The 17,239-nt window shown below is 38.6% G+C and overlaps 2 protein-coding genes across 6 annotated transcripts in view; one reads left to right on the top strand and one right to left on the bottom strand.

The window, feature by feature from the left end:
- Positions 1 to 13,177, bottom strand: part of ATP6V1A (ATPase H+ transporting V1 subunit A) — a 66,906-nt gene extending 53,729 nt beyond the window's left edge. Inside the window, exon 1 of one of the 2 annotated variants that reach the window (XM_019023949.4) lies at positions 12,355 to 13,177. The gene's annotated coding sequence lies outside the window, so the exon portion shown is untranslated. The other variant, XM_055381651.2, reaches the window with a different exon arrangement.
- Positions 13,102 to 17,239, top strand: part of NAA50 (N-alpha-acetyltransferase 50, NatE catalytic subunit) — a 27,535-nt gene continuing 23,397 nt past the window's right edge. The window contains exon 1 of one of the 4 annotated variants that reach the window (XM_004036075.5): positions 13,102 to 13,529. In XM_004036075.5, the coding sequence (XP_004036123.1) occupies positions 13,522 to 13,529 (8 nt within the window). In that variant the 5' untranslated portion in view covers positions 13,102 to 13,521. The remainder of the gene's footprint in view (positions 13,530 to 17,239) is intronic. The other 3 variants (XM_055381652.2, XM_019024123.4, XM_055381653.2) reach the window with 3 other exon arrangements.

Raw genomic sequence — 17,239 nt, 5'->3', positions numbered from 1 at the left:
ATCCCTATTAATCTGCCTAGTACTATTATTTAAAATTTTACAAAATTTATTAGCTCAAAAAGGCTCTACTCCAACACATATATGGAAAACTGGCTTTTGACAAAAGTGCAAAGGCAATTCAGTGTAGAAAGCATATTGTCTTTTCAACAAGTGGTGGTAGAACCAACGTATACATAAAATGCAAAAAAAAAAAACCCATAACTATATAGAAAAATCTAAAAACGGATGGTAGACCTAAATGTAAAACCTAAAACTATAAAACTTCCTTTGTGACCTTGGATTTGACATAACACTAAAAGCTCAATCCACAAAAGAATAAAATGGTAAACTGGACTTCAAATCTCTGCTCATCAAAAAACATTGTTAGAACAAAAAGACAAGGTAAAGACTGGGAGAAAATATTTACAGACATAAACCTGACAAAGAACTTATATCCAGAATCTACAAAGATCAAAACTCAATAATAGGAAAACTCAATTAAAACAGGCAAAAGATTTGAACATTCACTTAACCAAGGAAGATAGATGGCAAAGTACATGAAAAGATGCTTAAGCTCATTAGTCACTAGGAAAATGCAAGTTAAAACCACAATGAAATGCCATTCCACAGCTATCAGAATGGCTAAAAGTTTAAAAGACTGACAAAGGAAGTGTTGGTAACGATGTAGAACAACTAACACACTCACATATTGCTAGTAGAACTGTAAAATGGTACAACCACTTTGGAAAACAGTTTGGCAGTTTCTTAGAAAGTTAAAATTACACTTACCATATGATTCAGCCATTCTACTCCTTGGTATTTCCCCATGAGAAAGCTTATGTCCAAAGACTTACATGAATGTTCATAGGACCTTTATTCATAATGGCCAAAAAGTGGAAAGACAGCACAAATATCCAGCAATGGGTGGATGGATAAACAAACTATGGTATATCCATAAAATGGAATAATAGTCAGCAAGGAAAATATGAATCATCGATACATGTAATGCAAACTAACCTATAATGACAGAAAATACATCAGTGGATGGTTAAGGACAGGAGGTGGGGAGGTATGGAAGGACAGGATTAAAAAGAGGAACAAAGAAACTTCTCTTGGGTGTGATGGATATGTTCACTATATTGATTATAGTGCTGGCTTCATGTGTGTATACATATATTAAAACTTATCCAACTGTATACTTTATGTGCAGATATGTCAATTATATATCAATAAAATTATTTTTTTAAAAGCACAAGTTATTGCCAGCATGACTCCTATAAAGGCATGCTTCCACAGGACACATGTTCACTTTTGCTTTTATTTGTTGACTAATACAGTATTTCTTTTCTTTTCTTTTCTTTTTTTGAGACAGAGTCTCACTCTATCGCCAGGCTGGAGTGCAGTGGGTGTGATCTCAGCTGACTGTAACCTCTGCCTCCTAGGTTCAAGTGATTCTCCTCCCTCAGCCTCCTGAGTAGCTGGGACTACAGGCGCACACCACCAAGCCCAGCTAATTTTTGTATTTTCAGTAGAGATGGGGTTTCACCATGTTGGCCAGGATGGTCTCAATCTCTTGACCTCATGATCCACCCACCTTGGCCTCCCAAAGTGCTGGGATTACAGGCGTGAGCCACGAGGCCCAGCCAACTAATAGAGTATTTCTAAAGGACTATTTGACCTATGCAAATTTGTTAAGAGAATTTTAACCCTAGAAACAGCATAGGGGAAACAGATGAAAACTTAGCCAAACCAGTTGTCTATTTAGAATAAATATATGTGGCTCTGGATAAGGCTGTGTGGGCACTCTCTGGTCCTGCCAAGTTTAACTAATTCTGGGAATTTCCACAGTCACTTAATAGCTCAAGAGTATAGAAGTCAGATGTGCCTCTTAAGTACTTTATTCATCTATATTTTCAGAATGGGGCTAGTGGCATATCAGCTTACAATATGTTGAATGAGAATTTAGGAAAATATTAACTCCATCTTGAACACACTTTCGTGCCATGAGGCATAGAAGGGTTTGTTGTCCAAGACTCAGATTAAGCTCTAATAATTTGGACATCAAAGTTGATATGGTTCAATGGCTCATTTGGAGGGCGGAGGTATAGGGAAAGTTATTTTCTGTTGCTTTATACTACTCTGAGGTAGAATTAGCTCACAATAAATAACTGTTTCTGACAGCCTGTTTATCTCTATTTACAGCTACTTTCCAAGCTGTCCCTATCTCCAGTAGAGTATCTTAGGGAGAATGAGGTGATATTTAAAACACACACACACGCCCCACTGTACAATAAGCAGGTACTACAGGGCCATATTCAGGCACTGCAGGTATACTACGTTGGGACCTGAGAAGATTCTGTATTTTAAGTGTCTATTTTGGATCACATTGAAGAGTTTGGTGTCAGTCAATCTGCTTCTTAGATTCATAGAGATACTTTTTCCTTTCTTGAACAAGTGAAATATTGGGCACTGAAACCAAGTGTGTTATATTCAAAATAATTTGTGGATTTTATAACTCATCTAAATAAAGCTCCTCACTACCTCATTTTGCATTACCTAAGACTAGGACTCACGGATTACCAAAAACTCACTTTTCACAAGAAAGGACACAGCTATTCCTCTATTTAGCTAGCTACCACACACTTAATGTTCAAATGCAATCTGATTCACCATTTAACTATTTGAACACTCTTACATAATTGCTTTGGTACATAAAATCAGCAACTTCACAATTATTAACAATTACAGCATTTTACTTTTTCAACAATATCTATTCAAACTTCGATTGATAGAATTTCAATGTATAAATCACACTAAGGAGCATTTCAAGTTATATCTAAAATACCTACTGTTATTCGAAAGTAGTAAGTCCAAAGGTCACACCTCTCATACTGACATTGTTACATTAATTCCATATGATAGTAACTTAAGCTATTACATGATGGTAGATCACACACAATTCAGGGATGCTAGAAATGTTAAAAGCACACCTTCCAAAGACCCAAGCTAAATGGCAGATTTTGGCAAATTACTAAGGACAAAGGTGAACTTCTGAACATCCCTAAATTGGAGAGCAATTTGGCAGTGCCCACCAAAATTCAAATTGTACTTACCTTTGACATGGCTAGTCCATTTCTAGGAATTTATTGTAGATGTACAAAATGTTCTATTAACAAAATATTAACTATAGCACTGTTTCTTAAACAAAAGATTGGAATGTCCATTAATATGGAGGCTGGTTAAATACCCTGTAATACTATGACAGGCTACATGTTTAGTGGTGGTATGGCAGCAATCTCTGGAAAGTGACTCCCCGGGCTCTAATCCTGAGCCCTACCACTTATAAACTGTGTGACTGTTGGACATTTAATCATCCCGTGCCTAGTTTTCCTCATTTGTTAAATATAGAAAAATAGTGCCTATCTCATAGGTTGCTATGAGGCTTCCATGAGTTAATAAAACTAAAGTATTAAGAAAGCATCTGGATCAGGAGTAAGCTCTCAATAAATGTTACATATGATGATGAGGGTATATTAATACAATTGAATACTAAACTATCATTAAAAAGAATGAGGCAGTTTTAACTGTATCAATGTGAAAAGATCTCCCAATGTAATACTCAAGCGAAAAATGTAAGGTCCAGAATAATACAAAGAGGTGCTACCATTTGTGGATAAATATATGGAGGAAGAAAAGAATAAGGATGAGGGGAGAGAAAACACACTTGTATGAATATATAAATTTTACCATATTTGTACATGTATTACCCATTCAACTGAATTAAAAATATTGTTGGATGAGTAAATGAATGTTAAAACAACTGAGCCAAGTAAAACTATTATATATTGCACCTAATTGACTGAGCAAATAATAACACATATTATTATTACATATATATTTTTCTGAGACAGGGCCTGGCTCTGTCACCCAGGGTCTGCAGTGGCACGATCTCAGCTCACTGCAACCTCTGCCTCCCAGGCTCAAGCAATCCTCCCACCTCAGCCTCCCGAATAGCTGGAGCTAGACGTGTGCGCCACCACGCCTGGCTAATTTTTTTTTTTTTTTTTTGTACAGACATGGTTTTGCCATGTTGCCCTTCAACTCCTGGGCTCAAGCAATCCGCCTGCATCGGCCTCCCAAAGTGCTGGGATTACAGGTGTGAGCCACTGCACCCAGCTGGCAAATATATATATGGCTCTTATGTGCTAGTTATTATTCCAATCGCTTCTATTATTCACAACACCCAATGAAGTTAAATACTCTTATTATCCTTATTTTAAAGTTGAGAAAAATGCAATGCAAAAAGACACAAGTAACTCCTCCAAAGTCACACCACTAGGAAGCAGAGCCAGGATTTGACTCACACAGTCTGGTTTCCTTCATCTCTTTGCTATATTAATACTACTCTAAAATTATTTTTATTTACATATACCCCAACTCTTGTAAAAAAAACTTTGGACAGCTTACATTAAAGCACATATATGCAATTAATAAAACTGGTAATGAAAAGGGGAAGAAATACCAATGTGAGAAAAAAATACAGCTACTTTAAGTATGCAACAAATCCAACTCTAAAGCATCTGCTATTTTCTATCTAGGCTTTGAATGATGTATTCTATGGAGATACTTTTAAAAGGACAGAAATCAAGTATTAAACAATTATAAGTACTTTTTATTTTGCTTCTTTAAAGAAGTTCTTGTTTAAAGTTTTCTTAAGGCAAGTTAATCTTGTAATCCAGTTTATATGCCAAAACCCAAATAGGGACTTTTCTTATGATTCTGTCATATGATTAAGTCAGGTGACAGATCCCACACTTGTGCAATGTGCTCTACACTCTAAGGCAGAAAGCGTGTCTATAGCACTGACTATCCATACCAAAAATAACATGCCAAATTTGTAATCCTATCTAGTAGTCCCTATCATTTATTGGTACATTTTTCTTTTCTTTTTTTTTTTTTCTTACTTTTGAGACAGGGTGTCGCTCTGATACCCAGGCTGGAGTGCAGTGGCACATTCGCAGTTCACTGAAACCTTGAATGCCCCGGGCTCAAGTGATCCTCCCACCTCAGCCTCTTGAGTAGCTGGGACTACAGGTGCATGCCATCGTGCCCAAATAATTTTTTTAATTTTTATTTTTTACTGGTAGAGGTGGGTCTTGCCATGTTGCCCAGGATGGTCTCCAACACCGGGCTCAAGCGATCTACCTGCCTCAGCCTCCCAAAGTGCTGGGATTACAGGCGTGAGCCACCATGCCCAGCCTGTTTTTCCTAATTACAGAAACACTTCATGTCCACTGTAAAAATAAAAACATACAATGTAAAGTGTAAGGAAGAAAGTAAATCATCTTAGTGCCCATTGTTTCCCATAATCCATCGTATACACAGACATGTACAAACATGTAGTTTTATATAAATATGTTACTATGGATATTCTGTCTCTTTCCTTTTCTGCTTATTTCCTCTTTCCAATGGTGACAACCAGGTAAAAATATACAAAACTCATGGTGTTTTTCAACTGGTTTTATAAAAAATGAGTTATCATTACAAATGTTTCTCTGTACTTTGTATTTTTTTTTTTCTTAAGATACATGATGGCCTGGGCAATAAGGTGAAACCCCGTCTCTACCAAAAATACAAAAAATTAGCCAGGTGTGGTGGTGCACACCTGTAGCCCCAGCTACTCTGGAGGCTGAGGCAGGAGGATAGCTTAAACCTAAGAGGAGGAAGTTGCAGCGAGCCAAGACAGCACCAGTACACTTCAATCTGGGTAACAGCAAGATCCTGTCTCAGGAAAAAAAAAAAAAAAAGATACATGATAGAAATCCTTTCAGAATGTACTTGGAAATCCTTTCTAATCACCAGTAGATTTAACTCCTACCATTTAATCACTTCACAACACTCCATAAAATGCCTCGGCCATAATTTACATAACAATACCCCTATTAACAGGCATTCCCTTTGTTTCCACGTTTTTTGCCACTACTAACATTGAAACATTGAAACACTGTTGCAGCTAACACTCATGTAAACTCTTACTGGTGCTTTTATTTCTAAGGAAAAGATTACATGGAGTTAGACTGATGGGTGGAAAATACATGTATTCTCAGTATTAACTGATGTTGCTTGATTGTTTACTAGGAAAAACTCTAACACCTCACATCTCCGCTAGCATTTTATGAGATAATCCTTCTCCACATATCCCTGCTAGCAGGTTTACCACTTAATTTTTGCTTGTCAGAGAAATAATATTTCATTGTTAGTATATTGATTACTAGTAAGGTTACACATCCTTTATTGTTTGTTGAATGTTTGGATTTCTCTTCTGTGAACTTCTGGTGACATGTTTTATCCATATTTTTACTGGGTGAACTTTTTCTTAATTGGAAAGAGTTCTTACAATGGTTAACTCATCTGTTACATATATCTCAAGCCTTTTTTTCCGCCTGATTTTGTCTTTGGTCCTTTATTTTTGCCACTAAAGAATCCTTCGTTTCCACGCAGTCTCATGTGTCTATCCATACTTTTATGACTTTTAGGTTTCCTATCTTGGTTTAAAAAACACCTGGATTGTATGTATAAAGGAAATTTAGGAGATTAATATCTTAAATATTTTATTGTTTACATTTAAGCCTCTAATCCATCTGAAATCAGTTTTTGCATCTGTTGCAATGTATTGGATCAATTATATTTTCTTCTAGATGAGTAAGTTGTATCAGTTAACATTTACGATATACATGTGCCCTTTTTCACCACTGGATTGAATTATCCCTTTGAAATGTGGTAAATTATCTTATATACTGAGATTTACTCTGCTTTTTAAAATTCTGCTGCACTTATATACTTAAAATTAAAAATATATTTACACACCTATAAAATTAAATAACTTACTCAGCTACCTGGATGAGACAAAACATTTTCACTTAAGATATCCAAGTAGTTAAGATGAAAGAATTATTTAGGTGCCTTAATTTTCCATATCAAATTAAGAAATATTTTGCAATGCCTATTGACATTATGAATTCAAATATACAGAAGGTATAGTAATAAATTTTAATTTTTTCTTTAATGCATCAATCTAGAGATAATTACTTATTTTGATGCATTTCCTTACAACTTTTTCCATATGTATATACTATTATTATTATACATATGATCTTTTTTCAATTTTATAGGTATTTTCCAATTCAATTAGTCTTCTCTATTTTACCTTTAAACATTAAAAAAATTAAACTAAGAACTAAAAGCTTATAAAGTCTGGTTGCTTTTCATTGCTCAAGCACATCTGAAACTCTTCTATATCATATCATATACCACCCATTTTATTTTCAGTGAAATAAGCTTAATTATTTTTCAGAAAAGAAACAAAATGTGGCATGTTGCAGATAAAATTTTTTTAAAGGCTTACCAAGAGAACAGTTTCAACAGATAGCATTAAGAACCAAAACTGAAATTTTTGTTGTTAGTCATAATAATACCAAAAATAATAGTGATTTTTAAAACCTTAAGATATAAGAAAGTGTTTCCTTCTAAAATTTAAATCAGAAAATACTTACGATATACCATTAATTTTTAAAAACAGCTAATCACAGTTGTAAATTTATTAACTAGAGCTAACTACAAAGAAATATACAGAAAGAGGAGTTTCAAACATAAATAAATCATTATATAATTCTAAAGAGCACTTCAGTAGTTTCAGGTAAAAATAAATATGTTACTACGAAGATACACAACCACTTCAGCTGTCTTTATATATACATACACACACATTGCATACTTTATATACTACAAATATTTACTCTATATATAGTATATACATAATATGTATATACTAAATATAAATGAATACACTTATAAAAACCAAAGTCGCTTTCATTTCACCATAGGGAAAAAAGAGAATAGCAAAACTAATATTCTCTTCAGAAATTATATGGAAAACATTTTTATTGCCCACAATTTATTTATTTACAATAAAGTTACTTAGTATAAAGAATAAATTCATTCCTAAATCAATAAATCCATTTGTTATAATAGACAATCAACATTAAGGAAAAGTCAATAAACTTAATAAAATCTTTCCTTGAGACAAATGAGTAATTTTTTTTTTCAGGAATAAAGTGATTCATAAACTCATGATAGCTATACTTACTGTTTAATTTGCTGATATTTTCCATTGCAAAACTACTAACCCTTGTGAATCATGAATTTAAGAAGGGAAGAATTTTACTCTAGTTTATGTCTCCATTATGTTCTCTACATTTCTTTGTCTATTTCATATAAGGATAAAAATAAGATATAAAAACACTTAATTTTTTTAAAAAGACAAAATTTTTAAGCTTATAAGCATTAACTCAAAAGACCTTGCTCTACAATCTGTACAATTTTAATATACTTCTATAATCCGTTGCAGGAATAAAAACTTCAAAAGTGAAGAACTGCCTCCTTAAATTTATTCCATATATTAATGATTACAAGCTTTGGAAAATCTTTATACAGAAAATATTAAGACACTGCAGTTGCCCAAATAAGGGACTTTATCTTGATATTTTTCAGATACAATTAATAAATCTGTTTTTAGAATCTTTGCTACAAGTACATTTTTCTTGTTCCCCCATTTTTTGGGTAATAGCTTCTTTTCAAATTCTACTCTCTTCTTCATGCCCCAAACCTGCTGCTCACAGGGACATCAGTCAATTCTGTGGGTTGTCTTTAAGTCTCCTTTAGAAATTCAGTATATAAAATCAAAGTAGTTATCAGTAAAATTAATTAAAAATTTTTTTTACAAAATATGTTCTAGGCATTTTACATTCATGATCTAACTTAATAGCACCCATGGTATAGATTTAAACGTGAGAAAACTTAACCTTACTTAAGTACACTGTCCAAAGTCACACAGTTATTAAGTGGTAGGGCCAGAACTTCAACTAGGTCTCTATGACTGGGAAATCAATTCATGTAAAGTCTGAGCTACACTGCTTTACCATTTTACACACCACTTAAGTTTTTTTGTTTTTTTTTTTTGTTTTTTTTGAGATGGAGTCTCACTCTGTTGCCCAGGCTGGAGCGCAGTGGTGTGATCTTGGCTCACTGCAACCTCCACCTGTCGGGTTCAAGTGATTCTCCTGCCTCAGCCTCCTGAGTAGCTGGCACTACATGCACGTGCCGCCATGCCTGGCTAATTTTTTTAATTTTTTTAAGTAAAGACAGGGTTTCACCGTGTTAGCCAGGATGGTCTCGATCTCCTGACGTTGTGATCTGCCCGCCTTGGCCTCCCAAAGCACTGGGATTACAGACACCACTTAGTTTTTAAGATACTTTCACATAGATTACCTAGGGTTTATGTAATAGGAAGGTTCCTAAGTATCAAACCTGAACCCCTCCCCAGCATTACGTAAAAGGACATATAACTAAAGTGGCAGAGCTGAATGAAGATCCTCTGACTTTTAGTCTAGTGCTAGTCCACTTATAGATCATGCAGAGCCACTTTTTCATTTAGTACAATTCATTCCTCTTCCCTTCTCTCCCATATTTTGATGATAACCATACTTATTAGTAAACAAACATGCTGTGAAAATAAGTTGGTCTCAGCATTAATAAAGTCCATCTGAGGTTTTTATCTATTGTATTGACCATGAATTTGGAAGGTTATTACCAGTTTATATTTAAAAGCTAACATTTAGTGCACAACTTTAGGAAGAGCTATGATCTACAAAAATTAAAGTGGTTTAATTTCCTTGTCTAATTGCCCAACATTCATTCAATAAATAATTTACTGAGTTCCTATCAGGTACTTCAGTATTCTGGTGCTGAAGACACAATAGTATTATAGTTCACAGTCCCGAGAGCTTTATGATTTGCTGAGGAAGAGCCCAGGGAACAGGAATTAAATACAATGCTAGAAGTGCAAGTAGAAGAATAGAAAAGATGATGATGATGATGATTAGTAGTCTATAGGACTGAGTGGCTACCTCTGCCCATGGGGAAGAAAGCATTCTTAGTGGTGGCAAAAATCTATAAAGGCACTGAAAACAAGAACTCAGGAAAAGAAAACCAGAAGTGCCAAGGGCCCTAAAATAAAACCAAACCCTTATGCTTTATTTAATGGTGGACTATAGCACAGTTCCCTAATAAATGTTAAGATTTCTACATGTAACACTCATAAACTGATAAGGCTAGTCTCAGAAATGTTTTCCAGGCTTCCAATCGTGTGTGTGTGTGTGTGTGTGTGTGTGTGTGTGTGATCTGCGTATAATGTCAAAGCTTTTTTTCACATTAAACCTTACTAGCAACGTAATCACCAATTCCCACTACTAATCTACATTTCATCAGTGGTCTAAGTTATTGCTTTCACGAGTTCCCTAAAACTGGGGGAACTGTGAAGTAAAACTGCAGACTCATCCAACCACTTTCATACTGACATTTTCCCCTCTAGTAGTCAATGCTTCTAGCTGGTTTTCTCTTTCCCATTTTGGTCTCAGCCAGACAGGACTAGTTAGGACTTCCAGACCACATAAGGAATTCTCCTTACGTGGTGCAATGTCACCTGGTCACTGAAGTAACACTTCTTTTTTTTTCCCCCTCTCCTCTAGAGATCAAGGAACCTTATTATGGAGAAAATTAATGGATAAAACTACATATATATATATCTACAGCAGGCATGATGACATAAATATATCAATATGTTAGTCTATTGTCCAGTATGGGTCATAAGTACGAAATGCTAAAATGGTAAATCCACAAGAGATAGTAGTATCTTCATTACTTGGGGAAAGCAACATCTCCGAGGTTATGTTTTCTACTAAGGAGCATCAATAAGCTAGGTTATGTATTTTGCACTTACTATAAAAATACTTTGTTAAACTGCTGCTATTGTAGAATTTTAACTTTTTATTCTCCTTAACAAAATAAGACCGTTTATTGTATAGAATTTCGAAGACACAGAAAAACAAAAATAAATCAGTCACATCCACCACTCAAAGATGATTCCATCTTCCTCATTTTCCAGCAGTCTTCTTTAATTACCTTAGTTAGAAAACAAGATTTAACTGAGCATATAATTTTTCATATTAAGAAAGGTGTAATTTAAATTTTAAAAATCGAATTTGTAATATTCGTAAGACCTTCAATTGAAAAGCAGCATGGAATTTTCTGACTTTGCAGTATAAATAAAAGAGTTTAACCACAAACTGAAAAACATTCTTCCCTAAAGCACATTGTTTGGGATCAAAACATTGGTAATAATACATTACAGACGGAATGGGAGTACTTGGGTTGGACAACACCTGTATTTTCAATTGGACAACAATTTCTGTATTTTCACAAAATACTATTCATCAAAATCTGAAGAGGGCACCGGGAGTTTTACAAATGGGGAAAGCTAAAGAGGGATACAAATGCTACTTAACCTAAATTTACCACAAAGCCGGTCAAGAAATAGATTGGGAGTGCCAATTCAGTAGTATTTTAGGGGAAAATGACAAAAAGGGAAGGATTGACGGCAGAAAACATGTGCAGACAGCAACGTCTCGTCTTGATTCTACCTTTAAGCATATGGCGAAATCAATTTGGTTTAACTATTTCCAACCCAATCAGTTTCTTATTTCGGTTTCAGGGAACCCTACTCACTCTTCCCTAAACCAGCCTGGGCCTCCTGCACACCACACCACCACAATACCATCTTTCAACGCCTCCTCATTCAATCGAGACTGTCGCATTACTAACACCTCCTGTTTTGAAGACAGTATTCCTTCAACTGTCCTCTCTGCAGAGAAGAAAAAGTAAAAGCCCTTCTTTTACCTTTCTAGTCCCATCCGAGGCACGTGAACATCTACGGAACCTTCCCTGCAGGTATGTCAGATAAAATCCTTAGAATCACTGAGAAAGCACATTCGGAGAGAAGCTTCACAGTGACTCTGCAGTGAGGGCCGTATCAGTGACAGTTCCTCCCAAGCCTGTCTCACCGGAGACGCCTCTGCCTCCAGGGTTTTTGCTACCTCCCCGCTCCTCAGCCCTGAGCTGAGGGTAAGGACAGTGAGGACCTTTGCCAAAGAATGGGCTTTAAGGAATGGGACCTAATGTCTACTGCAGACCCTGTGAAATGGCTGAAACAATCTGCTACCCGAAGACCCAAAGGCTCTGAGTAGGGAACCATAATGGCCGCACTCACTTCCAACCCTGGGAAAGGTGGACATCTGAATCCCCAAGTAGCGAGAACGACCACACTTGGGGGAGCGGGAGTTAAGGAGAAATGAGCTCCTTGCCGGTGCAGGGTGACAGCGGGGAGGATGCCTCAGGCAGAAAAGTCGCCGTTCACTCCCTCCTCTGCCTCCTTCCACCCCCTCTATCCCCACCACTCGCCAGTTACCGGTCGCCGCTCACCTGCTGGGGCGCGAGGTGCAGAGACTGTACCGACCGAGGACCCAGAGGCTCTGTCACCACGGAGGGGAAGTCCTCAGCTGCACAGGGTAGGGGGGGCGGGCCCAACCAGTCACATGACGTCGAGCTCCGCCCTGCCTCCTCCATCCCAGCGCGCTACATGTCGGGGGGCCTGAATTTTTACGGATCCCTTGAATATTAATTTTCTTGGATTAAAGAAATAAAAGATAAATTTTCACAAAGAGTATGTTATAAAGTACAATGTGGAAAATGTGGGCAGCAAGAGTTAAAGCGCATTGCTAAGGAAGTGACGTTCACGCCACAATCGAGGGACAGGAAATGGCGGTGGCGTTCCGTCCCTCTGGAGTCCGCCGGTAAAATTCCAGGCTCTGAGGTTTGGGCCAATCACGTGATCTTAAAACTTGAGGCGTGCTGGAGGGTAGCCAATCTATCCGGCCGATTGTTAACTACGTTTGTTTTAAAACACCTAACTTACTTGAGCTTTCCACAGATTTCTTTACATTTAGAAGAACTAACTTTATAAAACCCTACTAGGAGGCAACAGCGTTTGAAGGTCACTCTGGAGACCACAAACTAGGAAGAACGGGGCCGAGAAAAACTATCTTGCGGATATGGGACAAGAGAGGGAGGGGTGGAAAAATCTGGATTTTACCGCCAGGGCCTACCGAGCCAGCCCCACAAGCAGTGTCGTAAGCGGGTGGGAGGGAGGAGCATGACGCCAGAAGGCCCAGTCCAGGAGAAAGATGGCGGTTCCGGAATGGAGGGGGCAGGGTGCGCGGAGGCGAGCAGTGCGGCTGCGCGTGAGGCGGCGGACGCGCCGGCGCGCGAGGGGCGGGGTGAAAGGTCACAGCGCGGCAGCGGGTCTGGCTGGCGGCAGCTGCGGGAGGGAGCCGAGAGACTCGAGTGCACGTGTGGAGAAGCGGCGGCACAAGCGCGGCACAAGCGCGGCGGCGGGAGACACTCCCGCCCCCACCAGACTGAAGCCCTCACTCGACTCTCGCGGCCTTCGTCGCTCGCCCAGCTCCCTGTCCAGGCTAGGAGGCAGGCTTGCGGGGTTGAGTGGCCCGAGCTAAGGGTGCGGAGACCTAAGGGCGGCGACTACGACGGCGTTGATATCGGTGGTAACGACGGCCTCAGCAGGCGGGGAAGATGAAAGGGTGAGGAAGGGCAGCTGGGCAGGGCCCGGCCGGCGGGGTAGAAGGGCCCGGGCCCATGTAGAGGGGGAGAGCCGCAAAGGCGAGGAGAGATTCAGGGCGAAGACGGGCGGAGGGAGATTTCTCTGCTTCTCAGTTCCCTCGGCACCCGGAGGGGGCGGAGGCGAGGCTCGGGCTGTTGGCGGGCTGAAGGGCCAGCGGAGGCAAGACCCGGGGGGCTTCAGGGTTTCGGTTCGGAGGACGAGTGTGAGTTGTTGAGTGGAGAGAAGCGACCGAGTGGGGCAACATGGAAAAGCTATTGTGAAGCGCCCGGGGCCTCCTTCCCGGGAGCGGACCGCTGAGCCACGCCGGCCCGCAGCTCCAGGTGGAGTGGTTTGGTTGTTTTCCACCTCCAGACTCAACTCTGGAACTGCGGTGTTTGACACCTTTCAGTTTAATTCACGCTTGGGAGCTATGCAGAACCTTCTGGAGGAAAAAGAAATTGGAATAAAGAGCACGGGGATGAGTATTAAGAGCTAGTGACTCAACTAGATTTGGGTTGGGTCACAGCGAGTGGAGGAGGGGGAGAGAGCGCGATCACTGTAGACTTGGGGTGCCAACATGTTTAAGGAAGTATAGGGTGGATCAGTAGGTGGAGCTATTGCTTCAGTAGTTCGCTGTTGCCCCTGAGTGCTGAGGCGGTCCTGGGTAGTTTTACCAAGCTGCTCCTTTCAGGTGATTGGCAAAGTTAATGTTCGGTCTTTCACCGTTTGCCTCTTACGTAAAATTAGGAATTATTTTGGATCGACTGGTTAAGTTTTTATGAAATGTCTCCTTACCATTAAGTTGTATAGTTTTAATGTATTAATTACGTAACATTTTTCCGAAGCATTGTCTAAAGCCGTTTTGGAGCTTGTCTTTACCCTCAAAGAGATGAAGCTCATAAACGTTAAAAAGCTCTCTGCGATGCCATAGTTTGTTGTTGTAAGTCGATTAAGAAGTCGTAACTATGTTTTAAGTTAACGAAGTCATTCCAACTATTCGACAGCACTTTTGAGGATGAAATAAAAGTCACTTTCAACGTAATCTCATACTGCCCCAAACAAGGACCTAAATATTACCTCTGTGTATCGGTATTTGAGGTTCCTGAAGAGATTCCAAGAAAGTTTAATTTGGTCTTAGGTCTGTAACATGTTTCCTTACTTTAATTTTCCTTTAAATACTGGATATTTATTCTAATGTTGAATTGTATGTTTTGTACTAATAATCTTTAAAGTTTAAGAACCATGAACTATTCACAGTACCTGCATTGTTTCACATCAAGTTCTAAAGAGTTCCAGTTAGGGAAATATAATTGACGGGTATAGGAAGTATTTGCTCCACTTGAATCATGATCTGGGAAGTTTAGCTATTTCAGATACAATCCAACATATTTGGAGAATGTTGTTTTTCTGCTATACTGCACTCCTTTTGTTTTGTTCTTTTCATTTTTTTTTTTTTTTTTTAATGAGACAGGGTCTGGCTCTGTTGCCCAGGCTGGAGTGCAGTGGCGCTATCTCGGCCCACTGCAACCTTTGCCTCCCCCGCTCAAGCAATCCTCCCGCCTCAGCCTTCCAAGTCGGTGGGACCACAGGCGCGCACCACCACGCCTTGCTAATTTTTTGTATATTTTGTAGAGACGGGGGTCTGACTGTTTTGGCCAGGCTGGTCTCAAACTCCTGAGCTCAAGCGATCCACCCACCTCTGCCTCCCAAAGTGCTGGGATTACAGGTGTGAGCCACCGAGCGCGGCATATACTGCACTTCTTGAGCATGGTTGCTGACTCTTACTCATTTTTGTACTCATTGTCAGGCACTCAGTACTTGTTTGTCATGTTCTGTTAAGTAAGAAAAATGAGGCTGAAGAGTTCCCAGTGTTGAAATTGCCATGGATTTACGAAGGGGGTTGCCAGGAAATTATTCTGTATGTTTAGATCCAAAATCTTCAATCTAGTTCAGTCTCCATAGGCTGTGATGTTCTTTCTGATGCATAACTTGGCGATAGAAATGAAGCTGAACAGTCATATTATTCACAATCTACCTTGAATTAATATATTCATGGAGCAATTATCTCTGTTTAAAATGGGTATTTACATGTAACCTGATGAAGGCAGATCCCTAGAAATGAGTAACTGGCCAATTAAAACTATTGAATCTGTACCTTTATGCCAGTAACTATGCCTGTGAAGTTCCTATTACTTCTTATGATTGGGAGCTTAGAATTGTGTTCTTTACTGTAAACCTTTAAGATGATTTCACAGGAATAATCCCTTTAACTTAACAAATGAACTAACTCCCAGATGAGATGAAACTTTTTAATTTTTTTTGCTTCTAAGTCTGTATTTAAGACACTCAACAAATGAGTTGTGTGAATCTTACTTGTGCTTGTTCGGATACCGAACCTACAACAGTATAGGTTTAAAATAAGTTAAGCGCCTTGAGTTCCAAAACTTGTACCACAGTGCACGGTGTAGTCGATTTTAAAGTCCTGACTCTTAATTTGGAATGGCCTGTAAAAACGAAACAGTGGTCCTGGTTATGTGGCTTTTGTATGAAATTTTATTTGCTAAGTATTCTATTGTATATTGAGGTAAGTAAACAGTAAATTGAAATATCTAAAATTGGAAACTGCAGAAGTCCCAACACGAAACCAGTCAAATATTTAAAATTGTACACTGTTGCCTATCATATTGAAACTTAAAACTTAGCTGGTTTTTCTTCATATTTTTACCATGAGTATTTTTATTGGTAGTAGCAGTAGGACTTTCCATTGTATTGGCATGTCTTTCCTCCATAGAAGATAAATTTCCGGTTAACTACTGAATGTAATTTATATGCACATGTAGAAGTTTGAGATATACTAGGAAATGTTGCTTACTTTTGAGGTTGGCTGTTTTTATGAACCAGGGACATTGTAGTTTGAATTTGTGGGTGATATTTTTATCTGTTCTTCTCTAGGGAAGGCGATTTCAAGCAAGAAGGTATGCCACAGATAACCATGACTGAGGTGGCAATGTAATTAGGCAGTGTAATGGAAAGTATAATAAAACCAAATCATTTAGCCTTCAATTGTAGTAAAGAAGTGCAAATTAGTTCTAATAAAAAATGTCTTTAACAAAATGTGAATACGTGACTAAGATGGGAAAGTAGGTAGCAGTAATATAAATATGGAACAATGTAGACTACTAATTGGAATAGTAAAGGGAGCCATTTTACCAAATAAAATTAAAATGTAAGATTCTGCAGTCAGAAACAAAACTTTAAAAACTCCGAACAGTGGTTACCTCTGACAGCATATGGACTGGGAAGGGGCAAAAGGAATACTTTTAGCATCTCAGCATAGTGAGACCTCGTCTCTACAAACAATAAAGCAGCCAGGAGAATCACCTGAACCTGGCAGGTGGAGGTTGTAGTGAGCTGAGATCGTGCCACTGCATTCCTGCCTGGGCGACAGAGTGAGACTCTGTCTCAAAAAAAAAAAAAAAAAAAAAAAAAAAAAAAGCCAGGCATGCTGGTACAAGTCTGTAGTTCCAGCTACTTGGGAGGCTGAGGCAGGAGGATCACTTGAGCCCAGGAGTTCAAGGCTGCAGAGAGCCATGATCTTGTCACTATATTTCAGCCTGGGCAACAGAGCGAAAACTGGTCTTAAAAAAAAAAACAAAACAGAACTTTTTTTAAGGGTTTATTGCTGTTTTG

Source organism: Gorilla gorilla, chromosome 2 (genome assembly GCF_029281585.2).
Source record: "Gorilla gorilla gorilla isolate KB3781 chromosome 2, NHGRI_mGorGor1-v2.1_pri, whole genome shotgun sequence".
Taxonomy (NCBI): Eukaryota; Metazoa; Chordata; class Mammalia; order Primates; family Hominidae; genus Gorilla; species Gorilla gorilla.
Note: the sequence above shows the minus strand (reverse complement) of the source record. Positions and strands in the feature narration are given on the sequence as shown.